Source organism: Numenius arquata, chromosome 22, assembly GCF_964106895.1.
Source record: "Numenius arquata chromosome 22, bNumArq3.hap1.1, whole genome shotgun sequence".
In the NCBI taxonomy this organism is placed as follows: domain Eukaryota; kingdom Metazoa; phylum Chordata; class Aves; order Charadriiformes; family Scolopacidae; genus Numenius; species Numenius arquata.
The window spans coordinates 6135258-6158796 of NC_133597.1; the positions used below are offsets into that span (position 1 = coordinate 6135258).

Genomic DNA, 23539 nt, shown 5'->3' on the forward strand with positions numbered 1-23539 from the left:
CGGGCCGCTCCAGCTACAAAAGGGAACTTATTTCCTTACGCCAGCAAAGCGGTGCAAAGGGAGATCAGTAATTCATGAAGCTGCAGTGACTCAAGGGCTTCTGACTGCCCCAGACCCATAATTTCACCGTGTATCTGAGAGCACAGGAACAATTCGCACCAAAGGCAACTCGCTTACGCAGCTGAAAAGTCCTCGGCGCAAATACTTCGAGTAATCGAGCATATCTTTCTATGTATAGAAGCATATTTGAGTACGTATGCCTCGTAAATACCAAGCAGCCATTGTTTCCCCAAGCGCAATCTGAAAAATTTCCCCCCGTTGCCAAAAATTCATTCAGGGTGACACATCAACGCGGTAGATGTCACTCACCGAGTTTCAAACGATGCCAGCATCTTTGCAGGTCCCTGTTAACCCTTTAACCCTTTAGGGAGCATCAGGACAACAGGTAAAACAGCGTGACCTTTGGCAGGTTTGCTCTTCTGTTTTCTGGACCATGACGGCCTTGCTCTGGGTCAAAACATCCACTTATTGATGTTCCCTCCTGTATTTGGTTGGCACCTTCTGCTCCCTCTTTAAGTGTTGTTGCGAAACCGCCCCATCCTGGAAGCTCTTACGGACCAGGACGTTTCTGCTTCAGGGATCTTGGTTCTGGCAGGTGAGTTATTTTCGCTTCAGCTCTTGCAACCTGGAAGACAGTGAGAAAAGGTAACGTTAGAATCACAAAATCACAGGATGATATGGGGTTGGAAGGGACCTCTGGAGATCATCCACTCCAAACCCCCTGCCAAAGCAGGTCCACCCAGAGCAGGTTGCACAGGAACATGTCCAGGTGGGTTTGGAATGCCTCCAGAGAAGGAGACTCCACCACCTCTCTGGGCAGCCTCTTCCAGGGCTCTGCCACCCTCACAGCAAAGAAGTTCCTCCTCATGTTTAGATGGAACTTCCTACATTCAAGTTTGTGCCCCTTCCCTCTTGTCCTGTCCCTGGGCACCACTGAAAAAAGACTGGCCCCATCCTCCTGACACCCACCCTTTCAGTATTTATAGGTGTTGATCAGATCCCCCCTCAGTCTTCTCTTCTCCAGACTAAAAAGACCCAAGTCCCTCAGCCTTTCCTCAAAGAGAGATGCTCCAGCCCCCTCATCATCTTTGTAGCCCTTTGCTGTACCCTCTCCAGCAGTTCCCTGTCCTTCTGGAACTGGGGAGCCCAGAACTGGACCCAGTGCTCCAGATGGGGCCTCCCCAGGGCAGAGTAGAGGGGGAGGATGACCTCCCTCAACCTTGACCCTTGAAGATAAGGACCTAAGGCTTAACAAATTAACTTCTAGACACACAGAAACAAATGGGTTCTTAAAATATTTACCTCTGATTTACGCAGGATGCCACATACAAGATTAATCAGTGCTCAAATGGATTAACTCACATGGGTCACTTTACATAAGATGCGTCATCCTCACATGAAATCATTAAAAGCCCAAATTTGAGCTACTCATCCAGAATTCTTTATATAGTCCACAGAAAGGAATGGCTGTATCCAGAGAGTGACTCATCCTGGGGGAAGCACCTGAGGGAGGTCAGATGAATCGCCCTCCGGAGACACCAGTGGCTGCAAACGCATCCTGGGGTGAGTAATTCAGATTTCTCTACCTAGAAGTTAAGAAAGACGAATCCAGCCATAATTTCCCTTTCACGGACTATATGGTTATTTTACCCCTTGTTCTCCTGAGCTATCCCATCCCTTACTGGTCCGTAGCAGGGCCGGACAGTGAGAGGGAGGGTGGGTGAAATGGTTTGCCAAAACGATCCCATGTTTCAATCCACATTCACAAAACTCCCCTTAAACGATGGTGCTGAGTTTGTATTCAAAAATCTTCATTAGCTGTAACGACGCTACCCTGAAGCTTTTACCAGATGAGTGAACGATGTATTAGGCTGCTGTAACTACACATCCCACCTACCTACGTAACCATGATTCAAATAAATCTCAGATTGAGATAATTTGGTTGCGATGAGGCAACTATAATATTAAACCACGTTTCTCTTCGAGCCAGTTTCCACCTAGGACGCAGCAGCGCATCCTCCCTTCCCCACAGCTCTCCCCCGTCTGCAACAAGTCGCACTGTTTTTAAGATTAAGGGGCAAAAGTTTTACATTTCAGCCTGTGCCGAAATTTAAATTTAAAATTACTGTGCTCAGTAATGGGCCAGGAGAACCCCGAGGTCAGACACCACGTACTGAACTCACGTCAGGCAGGATCAGGCACAGCAGCAGAGTTGATCGTGACGTTCTGGTTTCTGCGGCGCAGCTTTACCACGAGAAAAACAAGCAGCAAGGTCTCTGCATTCACCTAAAAACTGTGGCAGTGACTGCAATGCATTTGGGAAACAAAGATCAAGTGTTAAAAATACGCAGGTTGATGTCCAATTAAGTATTGCTTTTGAAAAATCATTTTTATAAAAAATAAAAGACTTGGAAGTAACCCCAAGGGGAGTTCATTGGGTTATGAGATCATCCCACCGAGGTATATAAATAGAGATTTCCCCCCATGATTTAAATAACACAGAGCAGTTGTTACAATGAAGGTTAGACAGGCTTTAAAAGGCATGTGGCAGTTTGTGTAACACGTTCGGATCTCGTAAGCAACGATTACACAACAGAAATAAACACAAGTTTATCTCTCTGGCTGGAAATAAGCATCTATCCCAGTTTTTAATAAAATAACCAAGGCTCTTGGATAACTCCAGTGAGCATCTCGCTGTGAGGAAAACAGACTGTACTTCCATTTTTTAATTAAAAAAAGGTAATGGCAAAGACGCACCAGACTGAAAGCAAGTCTGAGGCAGGACAAACGGATGGAAAATGGGTATAAAGTCCCTAATGCTTTCTCCAGGCCTTCCTCCTCTGTGTACGTACTCACCCCGAACAGCCCTCGGTCACCAGAGCGAGAGGGCACAGGAGCAAACACCTCCCGGAACACACTCCGATTTAAATACACCCTCACGCGGCCCCAGCAATCACCAAAAAAATAACTCCAGCCCCTCTCTGCCCTTCAGCCCGCCGTGTGAAAGTTCAATGTTACTTATTAAAAACAAAGGCTCTCGCAGTGATTTAAGGGTTATTTTTCAACCAGAGCGGAAGCAACTCATCCCCGGGGGTGGCAGCTGAACCACAGAAGGGGCTGCACTTTGTTTGGGAAAGCTGGGAGTAAATATACACGATTTAATCCGGTGTGTGGGCCTTCGAAATAAGAAGCCCATGTAGGTACTGATGCTCTTTTCCCAAAAATCCCAGGCTTCAAAAGCGAAGAGAAGGGTCCTGAGCGAAGCAGCAAGGAACGCCAAGGTTGCTCACACGTTAGCAACCAGCTTAGCAAAGACAGAGATGGAAGAAAAAAGATGGTGTTGACCTCAACAGCAAGACTCAGTAGCAGCAACAATCAGAGACGCACTAAATCCATGGGATTAAGACGCAGGTTTCTTGTTTTGTTAAACTTAATATCGCCACAGCCTCCTGTGCTCAGTGACAAGTCACGTATTTGCAAGAGGATTCACAGAAACGTAAGGGGCTGTAACCATCTTTCAGCGCCTGATTGCAGGTTTTGACACTGAAGAACTTTATTAATTACGAGCAGAACTAACACAGAAGGATTTCTCTTGATTATGTATTGAATCGAGACGCTCTTTCACAGAAGCAATACCAGGAAGTTGCCGGTCGTCTCTTTAATTTCTTATTTTAACTTAGCAAAGGAAAGGACTCAAGAACGCCCTCGGCTCCCTCCCAAACCACAGCCTTTCCGCTGCCTCCTCAGTCGACAGTTAAATGTGTCAAATGGGGACAAAAACTGGCAAAGCAGGAGAAATGCTCAGAAAACCTTTATCGCTCCAAATTCTGTTCCGGAGGAATATAAACCATAATTCAAGTGCTTGTTTAAAACAGTGTAATGATGTGCCTCGTTTATTCAATGTTTGCAGCTCGCCACTCCCTTTTTTTTACTGAAACACCCCGTTTCCTCCAATCCACCCCTGAATTATTGTACCCCAAAACTGCCTGCTCCGCTTGGGGGCAGCGGTTCTGAACAGCGACACACACAGCTCAGCGACTTGGTTCTTTGAACAGATTATATTCAGTGATACGTAACTGGAAGCAAACCATGTATTTTCCAAAAAAAAAAAAGACTACAAGAGAAAACCGAGAGAAAACCAGGTTAAAAAGACCCATCTTGGAAAGAAGATGGACAATCTATTAGCCCTTGGCAAGCTGGACAACCATCATACGCAAAACAGGCTGTACAAAACCGAAAACAGACGGCAGAGAGATGTGTAAGGTTTTCTGCCCTTTTATTCTTCTCCCGGTCCAACACCTCTTCTCATCTCATTCCGAGAAAGCTCCCAGGCCGCGTCAGAACAGCCAGGAATTCATCTCCGGTATGTGCAAAATTCAAACAAGTTTACATAGAGAGATAAAACTGCAAAGGTAAAAACAGAACTCAAGGCCAGGATCACAGGTTAAAATATTCCTTCCGAGTCCAAGAGACTATAGTGGGGGTATATTTGAAAACATATTCCAAACTTTTAAAAGAAGCTAGTCTTTTTCGACCGATAAAAAGGTTTATTTGTTGAGGAAAACTAAAGGAGGATCCTCTTGAACACTTGCTTTTTCCTTTCCAGTACGTTCCCATTTGCTGACAGACTTGTTCACACAGTGACCTTCTGCATCTCCTCCACTTCTCACTCTTCCCCATGGTCACCTGCTATTTTATAGGAAAAACCGGCTTGACTCTCATCCTGCCTTTGCCAGAAATTTGACACGGAAGCAGTATCTGTCCCAAAGAGCTCAGAGATGGGGGAGAGGTATTTAAAAAGTCTATAAATAGAACACTGAATGTGTTGGGGATCTACTTCCAGGCTATGTTACAAACAAACTCTGGTGTCCAAGCCACCGTCCTAAGTCATACATAAAAAAGTAGCGACTGCTCGACTCCAGCAAAAGGAGGCATCTTCTTCGAGACTTTGAGAAGTCTGAATCACCCCTTCCAAGCAAAGTTTCCCCGCTTAAGGAAGACCCAAGATCAACTGCTTTGCCTACAACCCAAAATGCACAGAAATGATATTCACAAAAAGCCCTTTGGATGGGAAGAGAAGAAAGAAAAGGAAGACATTTCTTACAACGCTCAACGCCACAGAACTGGGCTTTACACATCTGGACTGAAACATTCTGTTTTGTAGGTACAGCATCTGTGGAATTTCTACCTAGACATCACAACGCTGACTCAAGACAAGCAACGAGACAGAATCCAGTCCAATCTGAGGCCAGGACTGGGGTCAGGGAGTCTTGGGTGCTTGGATGGAGAATGACCACGGGCTCAGGGAAGTTCTTGGAAAGCGATCTGTGTGCAAACCAGTGTTTACAGCTGATCTTGGGTCTGCTTTGGAGACGGAGCTGTCGTCACAACCACAGTGGAAACCGCTTTAGTGGAGCCAGACACTGTGCCCTGCTGGAGATGGGAGGCTGGTACAGTTTGAATTCGAACCTGTTTGAAATGGAAAGAAAAAAACACTCAACTCACGTCAAGAACAACCTCCTGACACACTGCACTCTGAAGCGCTGGTAAATTACGTTTCTGCCGCCAAAAAAAATTCAGTTACATGAACAAGATCAAGCACCAAAACACATTGAGAGCAGAATCTGTCACAAGATCACTGTCCGGGTGGGATGGTGGCAAGAGATCGTGAGATCAGAGAGGAAAAAGTAAAAATTAGTTTGAATAAAAACCTATTCAGCTGCTTTTACAAGTTTTCAGAAGAACTTGGATCCACTGGATACTTCACTTCTACAGAGCTGTTACTAGCAGCTTTCAAAAAAGATTATTTGGAATTACAGACCACTAAGTTTCCAGACAGAAAAGCTGGATATGCAAAGAAGCAATGTGATTTCTTCAAGAAATGGTGACCCACAGAAGCCAAAGTACAAAGCACAACAAAAAGAGCCCAAATGTACGGAAACAATCCCTCACACAGGTGGCTTCCTGCCAGGATCTTTGGTTTTACGTTCATTACACTGTCAGTGCTTCAAAAACATTTAAAAAACGTATCTGGATGGAGGGAAGGTAAAGGAGAGGATGCACTGCACAGGCTTAATGCAGGCACTACGGCCAAGCTGAGTACCTGTATGCCTTATGGAACCCTCAGTATCATGTGTAAAGTCACACACGGATCACACGGAATTGTCAGAGTTGGAAGGGACCTCTAGAGATCCCCTAGTCCAACTCCCCTGCCAAAGCAGGGTTGCCCAGAGCACATCACTCAGGACTGCATCCAGGTGGGGCTTGAAGATCTCCAGAGAAGGGGACTCCACCACCTCCCTGGGCAGCCTGTTCCAGGGCTCTGCCACCCTCACCGGAAAGAAGTTTCTCCTCATATTTAAATGGCACTTCCCATGTTCCAGCTTGTGCCCGTTGCCCCTCGTCCTGTCACTGGAAACCACTGAAAAGAGTCCGGCTCCATCCTCCCTCAACCCACCCTTTAGGTACTTGTAAGCATTGATAAGGTTTCCCCTCAGCCTTCTCCTCTCCAGGCTAAAGAGCCCCAGCTCTCTCAGCCTTTCCTCATCAGGGAGATGCTCCAATCCCTCAACACTGGACTCTCTCCAGAAGTTCCCTGTCTCTCTTGAACTGGGGAGCCCAGAACTGGACGCAGTATTCCAGTTGTGGCCTCACCAGTGCAGAGCAGAGGGGGAGAATGACCTCCCTCCACCTCCCGGCCACACTCTTCCCTACACAGCCCAGGATTCCATTAGCCCTCTTGGCGACAAGGGCACATTGCTGGCTCATGGATAATTTACTATCTACCAGGACCCCCAGATCCTTCTCCTCTGAACTGCTTTCCAGCAGGTCCACCCCTAACCTATATCGGTGCCTGGGGTTCTTCCTTCCCAGGTGCAGGACCCTACATTTGCCCTTATTGAACCTCATGAGGTTCTTCTCTGCCCAGCTCTCCAGCCTGTCCAGGTCACACTGGGTGGCGGCACAGCCCTCTGGAGTGTCAGCCAGCCTCCCAGTTCGCTATCATCAGCAAAGCTACTGTGGATACACTCTGTCCCCTCGTCCAGGTCATTGATGAATACATTGAACAAGACTGGACCGAATATTGACCCCTAGGGGACACCACTGGTTACGGGTCTCCAACTCGACCCTGCTCCATTAATCACGACCCTCTGAGTTCTGTCACACAGCCAGCTCTCAATCCACCTCACTGCCCCCTCATCTCGCCCACGCTTCCTCAGTTTCCTAGTGAGGATGTTATGGGAGAGAGTCCCCAGGAGATGTTAAGTCATATAAAAAATCAAATAATATTATTCTAGGTGCCGTTACCTGCGTGGCCTGGCCTTGCTGCTGCAGCTGCTGCAGTTGCTGTGCAGTCAGAAAACTCACTGGCTTGTTCCCAGCGATGAGTTTTGTCCCTGCTGGCATCGTAGTCAGGATGATATTTCTGCCCAACCCACTGATGCTAAGGGAAGAGAATTGTTGAGAGGTTAATAAACAGCACAGCAGGCTGGGTCTTCCAGCCTCATTAAAGTTACTTGCTAAATTTACTAATGATTTTAAGCAGTGTGGGATTTTTTTCCCCACAAAACCGACAAATACACAAGTGACAAGTTTATGTCAACATTTATCACTATGATAAGAGAATTACTTTATCACAGGAATTAAACCCTCTGATTCTGGACTGTGCACATCACTGGGTTACTCTGATCAGAGCTGAACACTTCTCCAGGAAGGCAAAAAATAGCCAGGCACACAGTGTTCTGCCTCGAGATATTAACTACGGGAGACACCACCAGAATTCATGGAAGAATAGACAAAAAGACTTCAATATCTGAATGCCAGAGAGATTTTCACCGAGGCAGTTAACACTTCCCCAGTTTCTTTAACAGAGAGATGGCCTCAGATTGCACATATTTTTAGGTATGTCAGCAGGTTAATTCTTGCTCAAACAGAATTAATCCGGTTTCAGAAAGCTGGTTTCAAGACAAGCAAAGAACATTTTTTCTTCAGTGTATTTGTAGAACCTGCACCTCAGGGCACCTAAACAAAGATTTTATTCTCATTGCCAGACACCACATTAATTCAATTTCTTGTAGCTAACGGACCTATTAACAGACTATACATCTATCCCACCCTCTGCTTGCAAGGTCCCCAGGAACCCATTGAACGCAGACCCTTCTCAGCTTAATTCTGATGCAAAATACTCACTTGGCCCCAAGGTTGCCCTTGATGATGGGGGCAGTCACCACGCTCTTGCCTTTCACGGGCTGGCTGATCACCGACAGGGGCACCGTTATCCGTGCTGGTAGTTTCCCCTAGAGAAGATGAAGAACACGTGAGGAGCCGCGGGGAGTTCAGCAGAGAAACTGCTTGAAATCATGCAATTACCCACTCAGCTTGGTTTTTAGGAGTCCTGGGAGTAGAAACCACCAGCAACTTTGCTTATGAAATCTGTGCTCCATTTCAGGCTCGTTAAAATTCACCTCCATCTCATTCCCTTCCTGAAAATCCACATCATCTTAGCACCACAGTATTTCTATGGGAAGGCTCATTGCATCCATCCATGATTTCTATCCTTAGGAAGGTCTGTTAATGTCAATTAGCTTATTCAGCTTTCCCGATACAGTTTATGGTGCCTTCATGATACAGTTTATGGTGCCTTCAGCTTTGGACGTTATATTAATTAACTGGGACACTTGTATTAAATGGGGAATTCGGTAAAAAAGTTAATACAAGTAACAAGGACTTCTATTTCTGACACCATTCCCAGGCAAATGATTTCAGAGGTGTGGGGGGCGAGACGCTGAGCTGCACGAGGTGGGACTTTAGATAAGCAAAGTTTATTTCATTTACTCACAACAGGAAGTAAGGGAAGACACACCTGACTGCTTTCTGGTCATTCAGCTTTTAGCTACAATTCCAACATCACCAAATTAGTTGCAGACCCACATTCTACAGTGATTAATTTGAGCCTCTGTGGACGTCGAGAGTTTTCAACCATAATACATTTCAGCATTCGCCTTTCTCACCCAACACCAGAAAAAGCTGAGCGTTACTTACTGCCTGGGACGTAGACACCACCGTGGTGCTGACGGGGACCTGCCGCACAGCAGTGGCTCCCGTGCCTATCGTTATGGGAGTCCCAGCAGCTCCCGAGGCCACGGCAACCGCTTTCGACACTGTGGCACTCACGGTTGGTAAAGAGACAGCTGAGGTATGGACTGTGCCGGGCACGCTCACGGCTGAGGAAGAGGACACTTGCTTAGCGTGAGTGGCTACCGTAATAGTCTGCCCGGCTTTGGGCGGCATCACCCCCAGGCCCTGCACGATTCGTATTGTAGCGGCCGGTTTGGCCTCAGTAGACGCCACCGTGGTTATGGCTTTGCTCTTCTGATCTGCCACGGTCATGCCCAGGGCAGGCATCAGCCGGAAAGCGGAGCTCGTTGGCTCCGCAGTCTTTAAATCAGGAGTCACTTTAACCACCGTGCCTCCAGCTGGGCTGGAAGAAGCTGAAGTGGCCGTGCTGGTCTTGGCTGGAGAATCAGCCGGCTGGACCGGGTTGGATGTCACGTGCAAAGTTGCAGAGATGCCTTTCCCACCACCACTGCTTCCCGCAGCTGCCGTGAAGAGGTCCTGAGTCAGTTTGACAGTAGTGACTTGCGATTTGGCCAAGGTGGCCATCATGTCCGGGGTGATCCGTAGCACGGTCTGTCCCTTGGCATCTGTGGTGATAGAGGACGGGGGCAGGCGCAGCACGTCCTTTCCTTGGATGCGAAAGTTGGTCGCCGTGAGTGGGATGCCACTTCCAGCTTGGGTCTTCATGCCAAGTTGCCCTGTAATAGCCACCTGGAAGAGATGAGAGAAATGGCTCTATCAAACCAGGACGCAGTCCAGGGCACAGTCCAAGTGAGACTTCCCAACAGGATGGTGTCTGAATTGAATTGAAGGGGTATGATGCACTCAGAGCACTACTGAAAATAGTTTGGCTGCACATCAGATGACATTCCCAAAACCATATAAAATATAAATACTGTGGAGCTGCTTTGTTTTTCAAACAAGATGAACGAAAACAAGGTCAACATCTGAAGATGGTTAATTAAAGAAACCTACACTAACACACCTTTTACGGCTCACTACATTTTTCACTATCTTTTCAGCTCTGACATCAAGTCTGTCACAACAAACAGGAAACAACTAGGTGGTGGAGCCCAGTTCCTCGTCTATCCCCATCTCTCACCTGCTTGATGATGTTCTGGCCAGCGACGTTCTGGATGACGGTGGTAGAGGAGGTACTTGTAGCAGAACTGCCCGGAGAGCTGGTTACTGGCTTTACAGCAGGACTGGGGGCTGCAGAGAGTCCTGTCACAGTGATGCCCGTCTGTCCCGTCACAGAGCTTCCTGGTCTTTGCACCTGCACTGGGCTGGTTTGAGCTTTTACCGGCAGAGTCATCACAGCCTAAAGAGACAGAGGCAGCCTGTGAGCAGACTAATACAATACTAACATTAATCATTTACTCTTTTTGTCTTATGCCTTATAGCTTGCAAGTTCTGTGGACTTTTTACTGTAATACACAATTTAATGGTGCCACATAAATAGGAAAAAAGGAGCACTGAAGAGTAGTATTTATGCACAACTGTTTCTGTGCTCTTGCTCTGCAGTTATGGCACGTTCCAAGTGAGCACCACCCTGCGCACCACATCGAAATATTAGAATTAAGGTTAGAAATCAGAACTACTCCACCATTTCAGGCTGGGCGAGGCTTTGAGCAACCTGGTCTACTGGGAGGTGTCGCTGCCCATGGCACGGAGTTGGAATAAGATGATCTTTAAGGTCCCTTCCAACCCAAACCATTCCATGATTCTGATTTCCATGCAGCCCAACTCACCTGGGGGAGCACTTTGGTTTGCGCGGCTGTAGCTGGAACGCGGATTTGAGGCACTGATGTGGGTTGCTGCTGCTGGGTGACCACTGGGGCTTGCTGGGACACCGCTGGGAGGCTGGACTGGGCAGTGACCACCCGGACCTGTGGCAGGCCGGAGGAGGTGGTATGACTTACCACGCGGGCGGGAGGCGGCTGCGGCCCCGGCTGTGTCTGTGAACTCTGGGCTGTGGAAAGCAAGGTCCCGAGCTGCGGCATGGTAGGGGAGGATACCAGAAGAACGCTACGGAAAAGATAAAGCCAGTAGGTCAGCAAAGATGTAGGAAATGATTGAGAAAGAACCAGTAACAGTCACAAGCGATGTATGGGATGGAAGAAGTACCTTTGGCTGGGTTTTGCCGGCTCTGATCCGGCACTAGACACACTCTTGCTAACCACAGACACTGGTGGGGGTGAAATAGGCGTTGCTGGCAATGCCGGTGCAGTCGGTGTCACGGGAGTCACGGGAGTTGGTGGCATGCTGGAGTCACTGAGGCTCAGCTGGCTGGGTTCTGACGTGCTGCTGGGGAGGGCTTTCACAGAGCTCTCCTTGCTACCAGACTTCTGCAAAGAAACCACATCAAGCATGAAGGTCTTCACAAAAACTGGGGGTTTGATCGCTACAGTCTAGAGAGTGGGCTGAGCACATCAAGCTGAGCTCTGTGTGGTTATGAACGATGCCCCGGTGCTAAATCCTGAAATCCCAGATGTCTGACTGCCTGCCTTCCTCAGCTTCAGCCACAAGTGGGCTGGTGCATTTGGCTGCTCCTGTTCTAGGGGAAAAGTGTATCTCAGCAGTACCAAACATTCACAACATGCAGATTTCCACCTTGGTTAATTTGCCAACAGCAACTACGTTAGAGATATTTTATATCAATAACAAAAAAATAAAAGACATCCAAACCCTGACAGCTTCAGCACAGCGAGGGGGAGAGTAGAAGTTCCACACACTCTGCTACAGATTAACCTGAAAACTAGATCTGAAAGACCAACCCTAGGATAGATTCCAGATTCCATTGACCTTTCTGCTGAGATCAACAAGGATAACAGTGGAAGCTGGGAGGAGGAAAAGGTCCCTCTTTCCCTCTTTGTTCTGTGCATTGGTGCTAAACTAACACCCACATTCATGAACATAATGAATTGGTAACTCAAATACGTGGTAATTTTCATCAGCCACTCCAGATGCAGAATTCATGGATTAAATTGAACCCGTATCTCCTTCCCAATCCTAAAAGCATCTGTGCAAACTCGTGCAAAGGAATTTACCATTTTAGCCGGAGGTTTTGGCTTCTGCTGAAGAGCTTTTTTGGCCTTTGCTGCAGCAGCTTGAGCCTGGTGGATCCGTTCTGCAAATAGAAATGAATGGTCAGAGCTCCTGAACACAAGCAAACCGAGTTAAGAAAGAGGTCAATTCACAACCCTAAGTTCATCTTCAGGCAAGAAATCAAACACACATTGTCATGCAATAGCGCAAAGAAAAAACACTACCTGAAATCAACCAAAAAGGCTGAAAATAAGACACATAAGAAGTTGTGAATGTACAAACACCTGCAGTTCTTGTGCACAGGGTGCTATTTTTCTAATAAATACTTCAAACTAACACTCTGCTCTGCAAGATGTTGTTAGGCAAACATTAGCAAACTGACTAGAGAAAAAACCTACATCGATAAATTAATGTTCGTTATCCAACTGGACTGAAAAAGTTCAAGAGATTTATAAACATTTTCAATTCTTAAGGTATCCCCAAGCCGGGCTTACCGAACTCTTCCTCACTCCTGTCCCGGTGCAGGTAGATCCACAACTTGCGTCCAATATCGTATTTCACACAGGGATCTTTCTCATAATGTAATCGATCCAGAGCACCACTAACAACAGTATTAACCTGAAAGTTCAGAATTCACAGAATTACATGATGTCCCCGGTTTGGCCAGCCGAAGGGCATGAATAGAAAAGCAATCCTATTTGGCATAAAACCCAAATAAGCTGCTAGAAATCCATCTGAGTAGGAACTGCCTGAGAGCAGATGTTGCAGCACGGGATGCTGTCTCCCACCTTGGATTAAGGAGCTTCCACCAAAGATGAGAGCTCTGAAAATTGAATGTTTCTGAATCTAAAATGCGAGCAGGTATATGACACGGTGTTAATTCTGTGTCTTTTCGAGCTATTTGTTCACCATCCAGAGTTAGGTGCAGATTTGCAGCAGCTCACCAGAGTAGAGAACACAGTTTTCCTATCAAAGCAGCATAAAAAAATGAGTCTGGGTCTGCACACTATATTTTTAGGAGCATCTGTTTGAGGCCAGACGTGACACCCAACTTACTTGGGCGCTTGTGACATCGGGAGCTAGGAACTGGGAATCTTTAAGCAGCTCACAGATTTCAGCACGAGTCCCTTCTCCATTAGGAAGGCGAGCAGCAGCATCACGAACTGAAATATAAAATCAGAGCTTAAACTTCCAGCCGTAACGAGGTAGCTGTATTCGAGTATATTAGCAGGTATGTTTCTGTATGGCTCTCTTGTCCCTGCTCCCATAGCGCCTACTTGCTCACTAAAATCTAGCCTTTAGGTTGTAGAATTTATTTCTTCTTTGCTTATGTCATCCCAGCCTGCCCTCCTTTCCCCCTTATAATTTAGATTCCTGAAGTCATTGCTTGGTGGTGGGGGGAAGGATTCAGAAGAGTCTTTTTCTATTTTAATAAATTTTTTGGTCATCACCTTACCGAGTGACAAGATGGTGACATAAGCTGGTCTGTCCGAGCGCAGGAGAGAATGCTCTCGGGCTTTGTTTAAGGAGGTTTCCTTGTCGAACACCCCCTTCACAGGACCAACAACCGACTCAAAGCCGTGCATACGGAAAGTGAAAGCTTTGTGGGGCTGGCTGTAACGGTAACGCTCCTGTATTTGGAAACAAAAGGACTTAATTTAGCAGGAAACAGACAGAGCAAAATCTTAAAACTTGTGCTACATTTATTGTAATACAAAAAAAATTCTCTATAGAGAATTATTTTAATTTTTTAAAATGAAAGGCTCAAATACTGCTGTATAAACTTATTTTGGATCAAGACAAGCACAAACTACTTCAAGCAGAATACAAAGCACTACCTAACCGAAGTGTGCAGGTGCAATACCCTAGAATCATTGCTAAGCAGCTGCACAGACTAGAGAGATGCTAGAGATACACCTTCTCCCCAGCAAGCACCCCTTCCCCCAGCAACAAGAAGCCTTTTCTTCCTCTAATCTCCTCTATTCCAGATGATTCTCTTCTTACCTGCTCCTGAAACACACGTTTCTCCTCCCCAGTGCTAGGCCGGACTACGTAGTCAGTCCTTCTGAAACAAAGGGCACCATCGGTTCTGAGCAACAACAAGCCCACAACAATCCCCGAGAACATCCCAAAGGATTAGTCGCCTCACCCTTTCTGCAAATTCTTCTGAACAAACTCCAAAAGCATTTATGGTAATATAAATAAGGCCTGTAGACATCTTAAAACATGCTCTATGTACCACCTGAAGGTAAGCAAGGACTTTAAAAGACATAGCTTGGGGAAAAATCAACTGACTTTGTGTAAAATCAGACTATCAAGTTCCCTCCTGCCCCATGATGTCAAATCTTTTTATTTTAAGCAGCCAGCCATTCAGATCCAGAGGTGGAGGGACCAAACTTCATAGCATCAGCATGCACTGCAGAAGCTTTCGAGCAGCATTATATACTCACACTCTGGGAACTGGTGTGGCATCTGAGCTGTCTTCATTTTCCTATCAAAAAACAGAGAAATGTCAACACTGGATATAACTCAGGCAGGTTTTGTGCTGCTCAAAGGTGATTTTTTTTTCTGACTCACTTTGAAAAAAGTCTGGTCTTTGGTCTCCAACCAGAGCTGGAACAGTGCTGCCAATTCCTTCTCATGATCTTGGCAAGAACCTAGTCCAAGAAATCAGGAAAAATAAGAAAAGTCCTTTATTTGTTATGAAGCCAGTTGCTTGTACTTTCCAGTCATCTCCTACTCCCTTCCCACCCCTATGCATCACCAGTCACAAGGCACTTTCCATACTTCACAGATGCTCCGATTTCAATACTTGAACACACTCAGACTCAGGAAAATGCTAAAATCTAGTTATTCTCCTGTGTTGGTATAAAGGATGGTGCTTCAACTCCTGGCATAATGGGCAAGATACTGTTTGAGACACAGCCACCAGGTATTTGCAGGTGGTTCCTTTTGTATAACTAATAATTACTCTGAACAATCAGAAGGTAGACTCTACAAAAGGGAACATACGAAGGTGTTCAGAGAGATTTGAAGGGTGAGATAACCATAGTTAAGCCAGGAACATAAGGAAATAAAGCCCAGTGTCTTTTCCCACTTACTCTCTGTCTGCTGCTGCTACCAATGTCTTGTGAAAACCTGGAATGCAAAATACATCTTTGCTCAGCTAAAAGAAAAGGCCTAACCAACGAATTAACAGCTCTGCTTGTCTTTCTCTCTGGGCTGCAGCGAGCTGAAAAGTAAAGTCCTGGAGAAAACAACCGCCCTTTACCATAGTAGAAATCGCAGAAGAGCACAAGGTACTCACCAAGCAATTTCCACTGCTGAGTTTTTTCTTTGAATTCAACAAAAGGTGAGAAGCTGGAAGGAACATCTACAATGAAAAATGCGCGTGTCAGAGACATCATACAATGGTCCAACCACTGAAACCCCACTGTTGCAATGCAAGCTGTTGAGTTAGACTCACAATGACAGATAAAGCGTTTAAAGCGATTATGTAAGTGCATCTCTAAATTTATACTTGCCCAAAGGGAAAGTAAAGCATCTCGGAGCAACAGGGCCAGCGCAAAAAAAGAACAGGACAGGATAACAAGCTTTTCATCTACAGGCTGTCAGATGAGATCCTGTTCATGCTGTGAGGCACCAGGAACTGTTACTGTACGGTGACTACTCCTGGGCTCGCGGGAAGCGAACTCGGGATTTGCAGTATTTCCCGGCATTACGGAGAACATTAAGTATCCAGGCTGCAAAGGCCACTACAATCCACGCTGTCTTTCCCTTTCAAACTTCCCACTAAGCAAATGAGAACCACAGAATAATTTCTTTTGAAAGGAACATCTGAAGCTTGGCTGGTCTAAACCTCAAGTCAAAGCCGGGCCAGCTTCACGTTTCCAGTGGATTGCTCAGGGCATCATCTAGTTCAGTTTTTAATGTTCGGTTGTCTCCGAAGACAACCACAACATCTTCGCACAGGGAAGAGATTAATTTCTTCCTGTTACAAACACCCCGCCTGAAGCACATGATCTGAAACAGGAGAAACTGCCTGTCTAGAGGCAATTTCACACATGTTTTCACACACTCAGGAATCAAGCTGGGTCTTATCTACTAATCTACATGCAAAACACCTCTGCCACAATCAAGAAATGTCAGCCAGAAAGCCTACCATAGAAACGCTGTCAACAATACAGTGATTTATTGGAGTGATGAATTACAAGTTGATTTGAGCTACAATATGAACCAGCGCTGATTAGAACTGAGGTACCAGCATCACTAGTATTTTTAACAGCCATTCTTACCTCTGCTGTCACCCGTCAAGTACTGCAAGGCGGGTAAAACCAGTTCAGACCAGTTAGGGGCAAAGGAGAACCAGTTATTTAGTGCACTGGCAGGAGAAGATTGCCAATCTAGAACTTTATCTTCAAGCTGAAGAGGAAAAAGAAATACTCTGTTAAGGATCTCACAACAATGGCTTTAAACAATGGCTGTTTTAATAGAAAACAAAACAGCTAAATGTATCCAGGGGACAAGATTTTTATGTAAATAAAAGAAATCACCTGACTTTTTCAATTATTTCAGATAACAGACACCAAGAAGGGGAAAAAATTTCCCCACCATCTCTGCCCTTTATATATAGAATATATCTAACTATGACCTAAAGAACAGGTATGGAAAGACTTACAGATTCAACTGACTAAATCGATGAAGCACATTCAAAACAGAATGCAGTGTGCACTCCCAAGGGGTTTGCCTTCTTTAATATATAATCTACATCTTGATATAATTTACAGCAGGACAACTCTGGAGAAGAATCACTATTATATAGCTATAAATCCCTCTATCCCTTAATTTTGTTTTCTGCAAAGACTCCTAGGTAAGTGGGTGGATCCTTACCACAGAGAGAGTAGCAGGTCCTTCCAGAAAGAGGATCTCCAAAAGAAGGAAAAAGAAGCTGGAAGATATTTCATTTATTCCAAGGCATGGCTTCATGTCTTCAAGAGGTCTTCAAACAAAAGAGAACACAAGCAGAGTAAGTTCCCTGAGTAAATATAAATCTTCTTATACTCAGGTGAACACCACACAACTCACACATCCCAAGCTGCACAAAACCAAGGCCTGCAAAAGTCCCACAAAAATCTGAGCTGCAACATCTGTTGCTCTCTCCATCCGTGCAAGGCGTTCGGGCTTCTCTGAAGCACTTACTCCTCTTTGACAGATGACAGAGGGATGGGGGAAGGATCCTGAGACATTGGTGGGATTCCATCTGCATTGCCCAGAGAGTCAGCCAAGTCTTCCACCTCGGATTTAATCATCTTCAGCTTTTTTTTCTTCTTATCTTCCTTTTCCTTCACCTTTTTCTTCAGCGTTGCAAGGTCGAATAAGGCTTTAGATATGATAAAAGGTAAGAAGAATTATAAATTTTCTCACTATATTTCATTTAGAATCATAAACCAATTATGTATTTAAACCTATATTCAGAAATGTGGGTAGTGTACACTCATTCATCTCCAGTTCATTCCATCCTCCCAGTCATTTCCATGAATCTTTATTTTCCCCCTCAATGCACTGTGTTTTAATAAAAAACCTCTAGTTTTTAAAGCCAAGGTAGATGAAATTAAAAAGGCAAAGGTGCAGAAGTACCGTGTCCAAGCCACTGACCTGCTAAGGAACCTTTCCTGCCAGCATTTACTCGAGTCATGATGTCCTCAAGAGTCAGGTCTGTCGTCACTAAATCAGGGTGGTCCTAGGCGGGGACAATGGGACAGAAATTAAAATTGGGAAAGGACAAAGTGTTAAGATTGCAACAAGGGTACAGAAGATAACCAAGTACTGCAATGTCCCAAACTTATCCAGGAGTAGGTTAGGAAGCTATTTAGTGAAATAAAAGTAGGGAAGTCTTCTAACCCTGAAATCCGAAATTTTGTCTCTCCAAAACACATCACTGAAATTACAAAATCCTTCTGAACACATAAGTTGCATATACACACTGACAATTAAATACAGGTTACAAAAATGGGTTGAAGGGTGGTTGCACACAAAAAAAATAGCCATCATTTTGTCACCCAGAAATACCCTGAATTCTACGGCTAACAGATAAAAGACTAATAAATAAAGTCCAGTCCCACCCCCAAAGACTTCCTGCCATCTTACAGGTTGACGTTTTCGTTTCTCATGGTGCTTCTTCAACATTATCTTCAAATCACTTTCCCCAAGTTCTATCTTGTCTGCAACGAAAAAACGTTGACAGATTATTTGCACAGTTTTCTATTATCGTTACTTTACAGACTTGTTCGAATGCCATTTGCTATCTGTTCCCTCTTTCAATAACCTCCAAATTTCAATAATTAGATTTTCTTTATTTGAATTTCATCATTTTAATCAACCGATTTATTTTCAATACTTTCTTCCTTGCGTCATCAGGTTTCATTGCTGATGCAAGTATTAGAAGTGAAAAGATGCAAGAACCAGAGGTGCTGCACGATGGGTTTGCAGACTTGATTATAGTAACTTTAAGAGGGATTCCCTCGGCACAAACAGCAAAATATTTCGAACTGGACTATCCTAATGCTTCAACCATTAAAGGCAAAATAAAACAGAGAGATCAGTAGTTTTATACCAACTCTAGACCCTCGTGTTAAAATACTAAACTTGCAAGGAGAAAAAGATTAAATAAATTGGGAGAAGAGCCAACTGTTTTGAGACTGCAAAAACGAAGCACTACAGAATTTCCCATCAAACAAAAGGTTTTCAAACTGATTTCTTGCAGGGTCTCAGAGTAGTTCTCACCCCTAAACCCATACCGACCCCTAGCTTGGTTCTCACCTGCTGTTTTCATGTCCAGGGTTGACAATGTGGGGATCACTCTCAGGGGAACTGGTGGACTTGGACAACGTGCTGGAGAACTTGGAGGCCAGGAGCTTAGATCTAAAATAAAGAAATAAATACATTTATTCCTGCAAGACCAAGCACCAATCTACCTAATTATATTCCCCTGTGCTCATTAGAACCCAGCCAATAAAACTGGAGTCCGGTTTACATTCTTCTATCAAAGATGTGCTGCCATCCAGCAAGACCTGGACGGGCTGGAGAGTTGGGCAGAGAGGAACCTGAAGGAATTCAACAAGGGCAAGTGCAGGGTGCTGCACCTGGGGAGGAATAACCCCCTGCACCAGGACAGGTTGGGGGTGACCTGCTGGAGAGCAGCTCTGAGGAAAAAGACCCGGGAGTCTTGGTGGACAACAGGATGACCATGAACCAGCAGTGTGTCCTTGTGGCCAAGAAGGCCAATGGCATCCTGGGGGGCATCAATAAGAGCGTGGCCAGCAGGTGGAAGGAGGTCATCCTGCCCCTCTGCTCTGCCCTGGTGAAGCCACATCTGGAGCACTGGGTCCAGTTCTGGGCTCCCCAGTTCAAGAAGGACAGGGCACTGCTGGAGAGGGTACAGCAGAGGGTAAAAAAGACGATGAGGGGCCTGGAGCATCTCCCTGCTGAGGAAAGGCTGAGCGACTTGGGTCTTTTCAGTCTGGAGAAGAGAAGACTGAGGGGGGATCTGATCAACACCTATAAATACTGAAAGGGTGGGTGTCAGGAGGATGGGGCCAGTCATTTTTCAGTGGTGCCCAGGGACAGGACAAGAGGGAACGGGCACAAACTCGAATGTAGGAAGTTCCATCTAAACATGAGGAGAAACTTCTTTCCTGTGAGGGTGGCAGAGCCCTGGAAGAGGCTGCCCAGAGAGGTGGTGGAGTCTCCTTCTCTGGAGACATTCAAACCCCACCTGGACACATTCCTGTGCAACCTGCTCTGGGTGGACCTGCTCTGGCAGGGGATTGGATTGGATGATCTCGAGGTCCCTTCCAATCCAAACCCATATCATTCTGTGATTCTGTGCGTCTGTGATACCCTCCTCATGTTAAAAATTTGTCTTTCTCCATCCAAACCTCAAGTCCTTATTTGAGTCTGGGGCATACCTTCTTCATCAGAAGACAAGGTGGTATCTCCGCACTCCTCTTTCACTTCCCTCAGAATCTTCAAGTAGCGCCGATGTGTCCGTCTGTCTCTCTCTTCTGTGTCATACGTGGGTGGGAAGTGCTTTCTCCTGAGGGTCATGTCAGGGCCTCCTTTCCGAGCTAAATCCAGCAAGTGCTGGAAGACGAGATAGGCGTGACATCAGCCATCTCAGCTACAGCTCTCAACAGATAGGCTCAACTCACACACTTTCAGCAAGTTTAATGTTTGGGGCTGGTGCGACAAGCACCTCAGCTCCTATAAAGTAACCCTTACAAAGTATCAGAATCTGCCATATATGCAAGTTTAAAACCAGCAGTTTTTAGATTACTACATGAAGCGGGGGGAAAGCAAGGAGGGATCCAATAAGAAATTTCTGCACCTTCACCTCCACGTACAAGACCTCACTGTCATTTTATATGGACCGTTGAGAGGAACCTGACCATTGATCTGAGATCGATTAGTGCAGTTTCCGTGCCAAATACGTAACACCAACATGGAAAAATGTCTCTTTTGAAGAAAAAATTTTACCCCTTAGGGCTATAGAGGAAACAACTTCCTACACACTTCCATATTCTTTTTCCCTTATCACTGCGAGGGGTTTTGTAAAGACAGACATTCACCTTCATCCATGCATCCCATATGTTTCAACGACTAGAAATAAGCAAGCATCTACAATGAAGACATTTCAGTTGGCAGCAATCAGCTGATGACTGCATCCATGAAGGAAGACTTCATCAGGGATCTACAGGCATCAGAACCAGAGTTTTTTATCTATTCTGTACCAGTTCCCAATGAAGCTGGGAAATTCATACAGCTACATATTTAGCATCCTTACCTGCTTCGCAATGACAGAAATGGCAGAAAATTAAGGCAAAATGACTCATAAATAGGACACTAAAGTGTAAAGGGTTAAATGCAGGAAGCAGGAGGCAAGGTGAGCATGGAAAAAAGACACAAGTGAGAGCTATAAGAGTTTCAAAACCTGAAATTAGAAAACATAACAATGTTTCTAGTGTTCTCATAACATAAGGGCCACTGGAAAACCAGAAAAGCAGCATTCATTAAAAGAAAGACCTCTGAGAACTGTAAATTAACAAATACCAAGACCCTTTGCTGTAAAGACAAGCTATTCCTTACAGAAGACACTCACATTTCGTGAAGCGAGGATCTGCTTGAGCAGTCGGTAGAAGTACTGCTGCTGAGAGCTCAGGTAGCGCTTGTACTGGGACTTAAAACAGAGCTGCCGGTATTTCACGACTTCGGGATTAAAGTGTCCATCTGTAAGAAAGAGGTAAAAACACTTGAGTTTTCATCAACTGCTAGTTGAGAGTTTAACCCCGACAATACACAGCAGTTTATTACGCTCACTGACCTCGGAAGAGTTTCTGGGCGATGTGCAGTGGATTTCCGAAACGGAAGTTTTCACCGCTGAACAACGCAGAGATGAGTTTGTTCTGATGCTCTCGGTTGTTTTCGGGAAAGTGAGGCAGGAATTTTTTCAGGTGGTCTTGCTGCGCATCTGTCAGCACCTCCTGCCACGTGGACAAGCTGACGACTTCGAAGAAGATCTCAGGCTGAAGAAAGCAAAAAATAACACTGAAGAAAATGCATCCGTGTCCTTAATTTTCAAGCCTGGTTTCTGTGGTTAAATGACACAAGACAGGAGGCTGTCTCACACCAAATGCAGAAAACAACAGAGCAGAAAGAGGAAAGGTGAGGAAATTAACGATGCTACTAACAAGAAGAAAATAAATTCAAAATTTGTAACATACAAAAGTTTCTTAAAGGCAATTTTAAAATAAGAGGGATTGTTATCTAGAAAACGAACACAAGAGTATGGTTTTAAAAGATGTTTTCCTCAGATTAACCAAAGTCCTGTTCGACACTTTTTCCAGGACAGTCAGAAACATCCCCCCTGTTTTCCGTTTGCCCTGAAAGCCCCACAAGGGGAGTTAAAGACACCATTTATCAAGGCTTGGAAAAGGTAAAGCATCTTAGCGCTACTCACATCCTCCAGCAGGTCCTCGGGCAGGCTGACCCTGGTGGTGCCCAGCATGCAGTCCTCCATGATGCCGTGAGTGCCATTCCCTTCCCCGCAGGGCCCCAGCTCCAGGGGGTCCGTCAGCATGTGGTCCAGAGAGTCCATCCTTCACCCTCTCCTGCTCCTCAACAACAGTAGAAAAAACCTCAATAACCCCAAGTCCCCAAACCCAGGTACATCCCCAAACCCAGTACGTCCCCAGCCAAGGAACGGCTGAGAAGCTGAGGGGGCTCCAGTGGAAGGTGCCCCCACTCATCACCCAGAGATTGGACCAGCTGACCCTTAAAGGTCCTTTCCAACCCAAACTACTCAACGATTTGCTGAAGCGGTTGCCTAAATGCAAGCTACAGAATCGGGCCGCGAAATACGTAAAATTAATTAAAGTATTAATTTACTGTTGGACTGCAACCCAGCGGAATGCTTTGCCAGGCAGCGAGTACCATGCCCCGCCACAGACAGACTGGGAAGCACAGGTGACCCATGTCCCTTTGCTTCCCCATAGAGATAAATACCACAAAAAACTGCAGTTAAATCCTGAAAGCGGGCTTTAAGGTGCAAAAACCCAACGCCGGGTCTATGGTGGGATTTCCCTCAGGCTGAAACCCCGGCTACGACTGGGCCAAGAGCCCTCCTCCCCTCACGACCAGCTCTAGGCTGAGAGGAAAACCCACGAACCACGCGGAATAAACCGACAGAAAACAAAATAAACTTTCAAAACAGCGTCGGAAAGTAAGAAAGCACGGGGTGGTGGGGGGGGGAAAACAGCGCGTTTCATACCCGCTACGCTGGCTCTGGGCGTGACACCGGCGTCTCCCCTCTGCTGAAGGTGAAGGCAGCCCCAGCTCCCCCCCCAGGGGGGGGGCTCGGGAGGGTCCCCTCGGCCCCGGGAGGGTCCCCTCAGCCCCGGTGGCGACCGTTGGGCCGCGGGGGCGGGAAGCCCCCGCACGCGGCCCGCACCGGAAGGCGGAAGGTCGCGGCTGCGCGCTGGGCAGGGCCCCGCCGCGCATGCGCAGTGCGGGGAGCCCCCTGAGGGAGGCGGCGGCCGCCATTGCCCGCCCTGAGGAGAGAGAGACGACCGGGCCCACCCCTCCCCATCGCCGCTGCCTCCCCTCGTCGCGACCGAAGCCCCCTTTCACTCCCCCGCCCCGCATCCCGTGAACAGAGAGGCCAGTGTTGGGTATACTTTGTTGTTTTTTTTTTTTAAAAAAAGAAAAAGATTTATTAATTTCTTTTTTTTTTTTTTTTTTTAACACCTGCGAGGTTGCA

The 23539-nt window shown here is 46.1% G+C and overlaps 1 protein-coding gene across 2 annotated transcripts; it reads right to left on the bottom strand.

The window, feature by feature from the left end:
* Positions 1 to 3558: 3558 nt before the first annotated feature.
* On the bottom strand, positions 3559 to 23231 carry NFRKB (nuclear factor related to kappaB binding protein). Of its 2 annotated transcripts, none has more exons than XM_074162287.1 (26): positions 23051 to 23231; positions 22241 to 22391; positions 21605 to 21806; positions 21383 to 21510; positions 20193 to 20367; positions 19045 to 19146; positions 18373 to 18446; positions 17881 to 17965; positions 17425 to 17605; positions 17116 to 17224; positions 16521 to 16647; positions 15533 to 15598; positions 14803 to 14882; positions 14676 to 14716; positions 14230 to 14290; positions 13682 to 13856; positions 13282 to 13388; positions 12720 to 12843; positions 12228 to 12307; positions 11305 to 11525; positions 10929 to 11205; positions 10280 to 10498; positions 9103 to 9888; positions 8251 to 8357; positions 7369 to 7504; positions 3559 to 5529 (listed from the first exon to the last, which is right to left on the bottom strand). In XM_074162287.1, the coding sequence occupies exons 2-26, from the start codon at positions 22376 to 22378 to the stop codon at positions 5404 to 5406; spliced, it is 3927 nt and encodes a 1308-aa protein (XP_074018388.1). In that variant the 5' UTR covers positions 22379 to 22391; positions 23051 to 23231; the 3' UTR covers positions 3559 to 5403. The 2 variants fall into 2 exon arrangements, with proteins under 2 accessions (XP_074018388.1, XP_074018389.1); XM_074162288.1 differs by having other exon boundaries at positions 22241 to 22394.
* Positions 23232 to 23539: the final 308 nt, after the last annotated feature.

Excerpts from the sequence above, each read along its gene's own strand:
- NFRKB (XM_074162287.1), bottom strand. The coding sequence starts at position 22,378 with ATGGACTCTCTGGACCACATGCTGACGGACCCCCTGGAGCTGGGGCCC. Across the intron at positions 19,147-20,192 it reads CTTGTCTTCTGATGAAGAAG|ATCTAAGCTCCTGGCCTCCA; the intron begins GTATGCCCCAGA and ends TCTTTATTTTAG. Across the intron at positions 17,606-17,880 it reads CAGGAAAGGTTCCTTAGCAG|CCTTATTCGACCTTGCAACG; the intron begins GTCAGTGGCTTG and ends TCATATCTAAAG.